Raw genomic sequence first — 8,929 nt, 5'->3', positions numbered from 1 at the left:
GATCTGTGATGAGCTGCAGAAGGACTCGACTCTGATGTTGTCAAGCTGTACAGGAGATAACTGGTACTGCCAATAAGGTCGTGCTGCCAGTACTTGCTGGACTGGAGTGACAGGCAGCCGAAAAAAGAATGAGATTAATGGTTACCGTTTAGCTGTCACTGTCAACCGTCAACCAACACTAGAAGACTACACGAACGAGTGAGGTACATCTTGGGACATCGAACAAGGGCAGCGTGCCAATACGGGTGGAGCTATAGTGACGTGTGCATTTAGAAAAACTTGGGTATTCCATGAATATTATCTAAAAAAAACTTTTCATTGAAGATACAGTGCATAATGCAGTTCTAGTTGAAGTCATATTTTATTTCTGTCCTGCACCTGATCTGCGGTTTGTCTGATACACCAACTAGAACGTTTGTATGACGCGAACATAGGGTTAGATATATCCTTTAATAACCATTTTAATCGAAGAGATCCTTCCTAAAGATTAATAAAATCACCTTGTGGAAACTTGATTAAATGAGATATACTTAATCATGCTGGAAAGGTTATGTAGCTAATACTGGTCCTTCCATACGAGAATAAACCTTGCCTGTCATAAGACAAGTAAGGTGTAAAAAAACTGAAACAGCAAACGAATTACATAAGAGTTGTACATTACCAGGGACATTTCAAGTTGAATAATTGGTTAATTACACCGTGTAACACACAAAAAAAATTTCTTTGTTTCTGGGCAAAAACCTTTATTTTCTGATTCATTATGCTTCAAAACACTGGAAAAAAGCTGTCAGTGATTTTAAACTTCGGGTTTGTTGTCAGTACATCGATTTTGCTGAAATAAGAATATTATTTTTTAAATTAATCCATTATTTTTACTTTCTCTCACATTGAAGTGCTTAATGTGTGACGAAGTTACTGTTATGGCTGCTCGTGGTTGCAAATACTCAGCGGATTCCTTCTGCTACGTGTGTGGCGAGTTCTTCGCAAAGAAGGCTAAAAAACACTGCTTGGACAGTTGCACCCGTGCAAAGGAAGCCTATCATGCCTACTTCAGAATGCCAGTCGGTGACCAACACAAACGTTGGGCACACATGTCATCTGTGACTACTGCCACCACACTCTTGAAGGTTGGTTTAGAGGAGAGAAGAGGGCAATGCGTTTCGCTATCCTCCGTGTCTGGTGTGAGCCCTCAGACCATCTCACGGACTGCTATTTCTGTATGGTGGACCCAACATAACGAAGAAAGGGGAAGAATGCACCTCCAATTGAGCACCCTGACATTCCGTCATCTATATCACCTGTTCCCCATAATGCAAAGCACCTACCTGTGCCACAGACTTGAGAGATCAATCTTGTCCAGCGAAAGGAGCAAGCTACAATGATTCTGAGTAGGAGCAAGGTGCATCATCTGCTGCGTGTCGTCGACGCCGGGTGGCCAGTGAATGGTGCTCCTACTACCCCAGCCAAGAGGACATCAATGACCTCATCAGGGAAATGGCCTTGACAAAGTCCAACACCGAGCTGCTCATTTCCAGACTGAAGCAGTGGGACTTACTGGACGACAGCCTTCGAATTACTTCCCAGAGGAAGCGGCATCGTGGCTTTTCAGTGTTCTTCACTCTTAGAGATGGGTTGTGCTACTGCCATGACATCAGAGGACTCGTCAACGCTATGAGCATTGCCTAGAATACCTCTGACTGGCGGCTCTTCATCGACAGTTCATTTTGAAGCCTCAAAGCTGTTTTACTGCATAACACAAATCAGTGGCCCTCGATCCTCTGGCTCATTCAGTGCACATGAAAGAAGAGTACCAGAATGTCAAAATCCTGTTGAGTGCATTGAAGTACGACCAATGCAGCTGGGAGGTCATTGGCTATATCAAGATGGTGGGCTTCAGGGAGGCTTCACCAGGTTCCCTTGCTATCTCTGCCTCTGTGATAGCCGAAATACAGCCCTTCACTACCAGAAGAGGAACTGGACCCTCAGGACCGGCTATGAGATTGGGACCCATAACGTGAAGCAAGAGCCACTGGTGGTGCCAACGAAAGTGCTGATGCCACCCCTGCACATCAAACTGGGTCTCATCATGCAGTTTGTTAAACAGCTGGATCCAGAGAGTGAGGCCTTCAAGCACATCCAGGAGTTGTTCCTGAGGTTGTCGGAGGCAAGATCAAAGCAGGAGTATTTGTGGGCCCTCAGGCGAAGTGACTTATCAACTCCGACAGCTTTCCTGAGAAGCTGTCTGAGGTTGAGCGGGCAGCTTGGACAAGCTTCGTTTCTCTGGTCAAAGGTTTCCTCGGAAATCACAAGGTAGAGAACTACAGGGAAATCGTTGACGAACTTGTGGACACGTTCCGGAGCATGGGCTGCCAGATGCCGCTGAAACTGCACATACTACACGCCCACCTTGATAAGTTCAAAGAAAACATGGTAGACTATTCAAGAACAAGGTAAAAGATTTCACCAGGATGTCAGCTCTTTTGAGGAACCCTACAAGGGACAGTACAATAAAAGTATGAAGTGAGACTACATCTGGAACCTTTTGCGTGAGAGTGAACTGAAATACAATCGCCAATCTCGTAGAGAAACTTTTTTTTTTAACTATAAATAATGCTAGAAATTTTGTATCAATTCTATATCAATTCTCCGTAGCAATACTCTTTATCAACGCTCTGCATCACTGCACCGTATCACTGTCTGTGTATTAACATATTATAATACATTATTATACCCTACTCGTTTCCTTCTTTTTAATTTCACTTCTAAAGACTGGGCCTGAAAAATTAATTTTTCATCATTGACTTATAATAATCGTGTTCACATCAATTAAAATTATACTTAACAGGATTCATTTGATTTAAAAGAAGATAGTGTGAAAAACCCTTAAATTAATAAGCAAAAAGGGGAAAAAAATCAATAAAGCGATCTCGTGAACTCAGAACCGAGGTCTGAACATGTTGACTGCTCATTTTTACTTATTTATGTCCTCAAAAATCAGAAAATAATAGTTTGAACTCATGGACGAATTTTGTGTTACACGGTGTTATTGTTGGGCAGACTAAGGAGAGCAGAATCTTTTTGTTTTTTCTTCAATATTTTAACACTGAAGCATTTGTCATTCCATAAACGTCCATACACTTTCCGTTTACGGTTTAATCATGTTAACACTCGGTGTCCTATAATTCATTCTCGCCCAAGTACATGTCATCTGATGATAAGTATAGAATACTCAAGTTATCACTAATATAATATGAGGAATAGGGACAGTTATAGCACTTTTAGATTCTTGTGACTCGTTCAGATGAAAGAAATATTATGACGCTGACAAGGATACAATACTCGAGCTGTTCCCAGCAAGAGAATCACAGTATATCTCCTCTCTGGTCATGGTTGTCATTTAACGTCCTTTGACAATAATGGTAGCGCATCAAATTAAAGATATTGGGTTTTCAAGTGACACGGGGTGCTGCTTAGTTTTTCACGTTCAGTCCCCCCAAAATAGGTTCACATTCACAACACATGATACTAATCACGACAACAACTTGCAACATAAGATTATTTACTTTTGCCAGGAGGTATATGTTTTACCCTGCATTTGTTTGTTTGTTTGTTTGTTTGTCTGTTAATAGGATTATTCAAAAAAATTATGAACAGATTTTCCTGAAATTACTTGGAGGGATAGGGTATGGCCCAATGAACAGTCGACTAGATTTTAGTTGTGATCTGGATTTGTTTGTTTTTTCACTCCATATGTCCAAAATGTCTCAACGAATTTCAACAAAAATTTGTAGAAGGGTGAGCCATGGGCCAAGAAACAATTGATTAAATTTGGGGGCGGATCCTGACGCGGATTCTACCGCACAGTACCTCCCTAAGTTCTCAATTAATTTCAATGAAATTTTGTGGAAGGGTGGGCCATGGGACAAGAAAGAACTCTTTAAATTTGGGGGTGGATCCGGATCCGGATTCGGATCCTACCGCACAGTAACTCCAAAAGTTCTCAATGAATGTTAATGAAATTTTGTGGAAGTTGAGGCCATGGGCCAAGAAAGAATTATTTATTGGGGTGGATCCGGATCCGGATCCGGGTCCTACCGCACAGTATCTCCAAAAGTTCTCAATAAATCTGAGTGAAATTTTGTGGAAGGGTGGGCCATAGGCCAAGAAAGAATACGCAAGAATACTTTTAAGAATACGCAAACAGTCAACACTATGGTTATTTAGTCTTGTTCAAAGTTTTGTAGTGAATAGTCCTGCAGACGAGAAGGCTCTTTCAGCCGCGAATGTTGTAAGTGACACTGAAGTGAAGATTTTAATAACTACTCCAGAATATGTGTTCTCTCTCGTTGTTTCAAACATACCAAATTCGTTTCCCATATGCTTACACTTATTGTCATCATTTGTCCTTCTAATACAGTGGTTCTTAACCTTTTTGCTACCACGCCTCCTACAGTAATTGGTCCTTCCCTCCACGCCCCGCTCGCAACTTCAACCAAACTGATAAAATATCCTCCCAGATTTCGAGGAGAAACTGTTTAAAAAAAAAAAAGGGTGTTATTAGTCTTGTTATTGAACATGAATTCTGTGCAAATAATATAACCAGCATATTTAATGAGGTTACTTTTTTTTTTTTAATGAGGAAGAAGGAACTAAAGGCCGCGGGCCTGCAAAATTGTTCCCTCCAAGAGAAAAACAAATTACAAGACAGAGCCAAATTCAAGATCCGATCATTTCGAGATGCCTGGACACCCTGCGTTTGAAAAACTGGAGATCATAGGAAGCAGGAATTACAGACAGAGGAAGCCAGTTCCAGAGTTGACCCCTTGCATAAATGAAGGACTAGGAGTAACGGTTAACTCTTGCATTAAAGAGTTGGACAGAAAAGGGATGAGAGTTTCCTGCCATACAGGTGCTACGTGCCCGTTGTAGAGATGGAGGAATGCATGAAGACAATTCAGAGGAGCAGTGACCACTGAAGTAGCGATAGAAAAGAGATAAAGATGCAACAGTGCGGCGAAGAGACAGAGGTTGAAAGGAGTCAGTAGGAGGAGGAGAGTTAATGTGACGAAAAGCCTTTGACTCCACCCTTTTGAGAACAGCTGTACGTGGGGAGCCTCCCCACACGTGAGAGTTGAACTCCACACAGGGGCAGATAAAACCCGCGTATAGAGTCAACAATTGTGCAGGGGTAAAGAAGGAATGGAGTCGGCTTAGCACACCTAATCTCTTGGATGCAGATTTTACAAGAGATGTGATATGATCTTTCCAAGATAAATCCCGAGAAAATGAAACCCCAAGCACGTTCAAGGATGATGCAGGATTAAGGTGAATATTATTAAACATTAGTGGGTATACCTGTGGAAGATTTTGTCGGGTTGATAAGAGTAAAAACTGAGTTTCTGAGCAATCAGATTATTTTTACCCCATTCAGAGATACGAGCCAAGTCAGACATTAGGTGTGCCATAGCCTCATCCCTTGTTTGCTGAAGTAACTGCTGAGATGGACGTTGAGGGAACCGAATGGAAAGGTGAAGGGTGAAGTCATCAGCGTATGAGTGGATAGAGTTAGATGTACAGCTTAGAAGGTCATTGATGAATAAAAGGAAGAGAGTTGGTGATAGGACCGTGCCCAGAGGAACACCACTGTTAATAGATCTAGGAGAAGAACGATGGCCGTCTACAACAGCGGCTATAGAACGACCAGAAAGGAAGCTAGAGATGAAGGCACAGATAGAAGGATAGAAACCAAAAGAAGGCTGTTTGGAAATTAAAGATTTATGCCAGACTCGATCGAAAGCCGTTGAGTTGTCAAGTGCAATGGCAAAGCTTTCGCCAAAGTCCCGAAAGGAGTCTGAAAGGTTGGTGAGAACATTCATGACGGAACCCATACTGACGATTAGAAAGAAGGTTGTGATAGGAAAGATGCTTTAAAATTTTTCTACTAAGAATTGACTTGAAAACTTTTGAGATACATGATGTTAAAGCTATTGGACGATAGTCAGAGGGTTGGGAATAGTCACCCTTCTTTGGAACTGGCTGAATGACAGCAAACTTCCAGCAAGAAGGAAAGGTACAAGTTGATAGACAAAGGCGAAAGAGTTTGCCTAGGCAGGGTGTAAGCACATAAGCACAGTTCTTGAGAACAACGGGAGGGACTCAATCAGGCCCGTATGCCTTATTAGTATTGAGGCCTGTGATGGCAGAAAATACATCAGCTGAAGAAATTTTAATGTCAGCCATTAGGAAGTCAGAGAGGGGAAGTGATGGAGGAACAGCACCGGAATCGTCTAAGGTGGAATTGGAGGAGAAAATCTGGGCAAAGAAATCTGCTTTATCAGTAGAAGAAATAGCTACAGAGCCATCAAAGTATAAATGAGGAGGGAAGGATGATGAGGTAAAGTTCTTAGAAAGGTTTTTGGCAAGGTGCCAAAGGAGCAGAAAGAATTCAAGTTGGAGAGTTGAGAGCATTTAGTTTGGATGAAATTATATTTAGCAGAGCGAGGAACAGACTTAGCACGATTCCAGGCAGAAACGTATAAAAGATGTGACTCAGGGGTGGGTTGGCTCCGGTACCTTTTATAGGCCCTTTCCTTGTTGCAGACAGCATTAGAACAAGCGTGATTAAACCAAGGCTTTCTTGCATTAGTCAAAGGACATGAGAAAGGAATGTATGCTTCCACGCCCGAGAGAATAACCTCCGTAATGTGCAAGGCACACTCAGATGGCTCATGGCCATGGAAGCAATAATCATTCCAGGGAAAATCAAAGAAGTACTGCCTGAGGGCCTCCCAATCCGCAGCTCCAATGTGCCACAGACGACATTTCTTTGGAGGGTCCACAGGCCGTACCGGAGCGATAGGACAGGTTAAGGTGATAAGGTTGTGATCGGAGGAGCCCAACGGAGAGAAAAGATTAACAGTGTAAGCAGAAAGATTAGTTGTATAATGAGATAATTGACACTGCTTCTTAGCTACCATATCTTGAATGCATGGTCGAATGCCAGAGGGTGCACAACGTATGCCCCCTTCAACATTCACACGGTGTCTGTACTTGGTCGTGACAGCAACGGGCATGGAAAATGTAGCTTCACAAAGATACGTGGATCCAAACATTGTCAGAATTCGAAAAGCTTGCTGTGAAATCAAACGGTAAACAGGAAGGTACTTGTCTCATGATCCAGTTCTTTGAAGAGTTCCTCAGCTGAGGAGTTGAACTTTAACTCAAGAAAATCCTCTTGCACTTCATCCAAAACATCAGCTACTTCACATTGAAATAGATCCTGAAGAATTTCCAGGCTTCACGGTTCTCATCAATATCTGGGAAGTATCTAATGAATTCTGCTTTCAGATCAGTCAGATGAGTGATTATTTGTGTTTTTTCTTTTTTTTCTCAGAATCAAGGTAACTGCAGATGAGAGCAGAATCCATGTTACTAAAAGTGGCTGTATTTCCATCCTGAATTCGACATTTCCAGAGGTCGAGTTTGACCATGAAGGCTCGAATGGTGTCGTGGTGTAGTTTAAAGTTGATTGCATTCAGCGCTTCGAAGATGTTCACCAGGTAAGCTACAGTTAGCAGAAAGCCTTCAGACTGGAACTTGTCTTGGAGATTTGCTTTCTGCTGTGAATCTAGAAATATTGCGGTTACTTCTCGTAGTTCATAAAGCCGTCCAAGCATGTTCTGTATATCCTTCATAATCATCTCGATATTATCCATGCTCATGTTAAGAGAAATACAACTATAATTAGAGAAATTCCAACTTTTCCCCTGGGCTCGTGCCCCCCCTAGAATTTACTCACGCCCCCCAGGTTAAGAACCTCTGTTCTAGTATAAACCTGTTCAATTACTTCTTGTAGCTTATTTGCAAATGTCATTTGTGAGACCTTTGACTGAAACATTATCACTATCAGGTTTTGTCTGACAACTGGCTAAATCATCCTCCGATCCTACATTAAAAATTTTTGTTAACATCTTTTTTGATGGATCCAGCAGGGTGACTTTGATGCCAGTGCTGTAAGCCCTCCTTCAAAACTGTTGTAAGGCTTTCCACAGTGTAAGTATTTGTAAGGCCTACCAAAACTTTTCTCCCTTCATTTATTCTTTTGTAAAGGGATTTTTTCATTCTCACTAAGAATGGAGAACTCTAACCACTCAGTTCAATAATACTTAAGGGAAACACTCCTTCTGCACTTAAAACTGTTGCCCTTCTGCTTCTTAACTTCTCGGACCCTACTTTTACTGGCTATGATTCATCTATTTTTTAATGCAAGGAAAAAGGAACTAAAGGCCAGGATCCTGCAAATTATTCACTCCAAGAAAAACAAAAGCAAGATAACAGAGAGCCAAATTCAATATAAGGTCATTTCGACATATCTGGACACACTGTGTTTGAAAGATTGGGTATTGAAGGTAGTATGAATTACAGAGAGGGAGAGAGTTCCAAAGCTGACCTGTTGCATACATGAAGTACTATTAGTAACGGTTAACTCTTGCATTAGAGAGCTGGACGGAAAAGGGATGAGAGTTTTTTGCTAAACGGGTGCTATGTGCCCACTATAGTGGAGGGATGCCGGCAGACAGTTCAGAGGAGCACTGACCATTGAAGTCGCCATAGAAAAGAGACAGAGATGGAACAGTGCAGCAAAGAGACAGAGGTTGAAGGGAACCAGTATGAGGAGGTGGGTTAATGAGAGAAAAGCCTTTAACTCCACCCTGTTGTGAAGAGCTATATGTGGGGAGCCTTCCCACACACGAGAGTTGTACTCTACACAGGGGAAAAAAAAAAAAAAAACATAAAGTCAACAACTGTGCAGGGATAAAGAAGGCCCAGACTCGGCTTAGCACACCTAAACTCTTGGACACAGATTTAACAGGAGAGGTAATATGTTCTTTCCAAGATAAATCCCGAGAGAATAAAACCCCCAGTAGGT

At 41.9% G+C, this 8,929-nt stretch overlaps 1 protein-coding gene across 1 annotated transcript; it reads right to left on the bottom strand.

Moving 5' to 3' along the window:
* Window positions 1-7,364: 7,364 nt before the first annotated feature.
* On the bottom strand, window positions 7,365-7,721 carry LOC145401277 (zinc finger BED domain-containing protein 5-like). The gene has a single exon (XM_080273606.1). The coding sequence runs from the start codon at window positions 7,719-7,721 to the stop codon at window positions 7,365-7,367; it is 357 nt and encodes a 118-aa protein (XP_080129732.1).
* Between the last annotated feature and the right edge of the window lie 1,208 nt (window positions 7,722-8,929).

The sequence above is a fragment of the Coenobita brevimanus genome, chromosome 55, assembly GCF_032717465.1.
Source record: "Coenobita brevimanus isolate Jiangsu-jjx chromosome 55, ASM3271746v2, whole genome shotgun sequence".
Lineage (NCBI taxonomy): Eukaryota > Metazoa > Arthropoda > Malacostraca > Decapoda > Coenobitidae > Coenobita > Coenobita brevimanus.
Note: the sequence above shows the minus strand (reverse complement) of the source record. Positions and strands in the feature narration are given on the sequence as shown.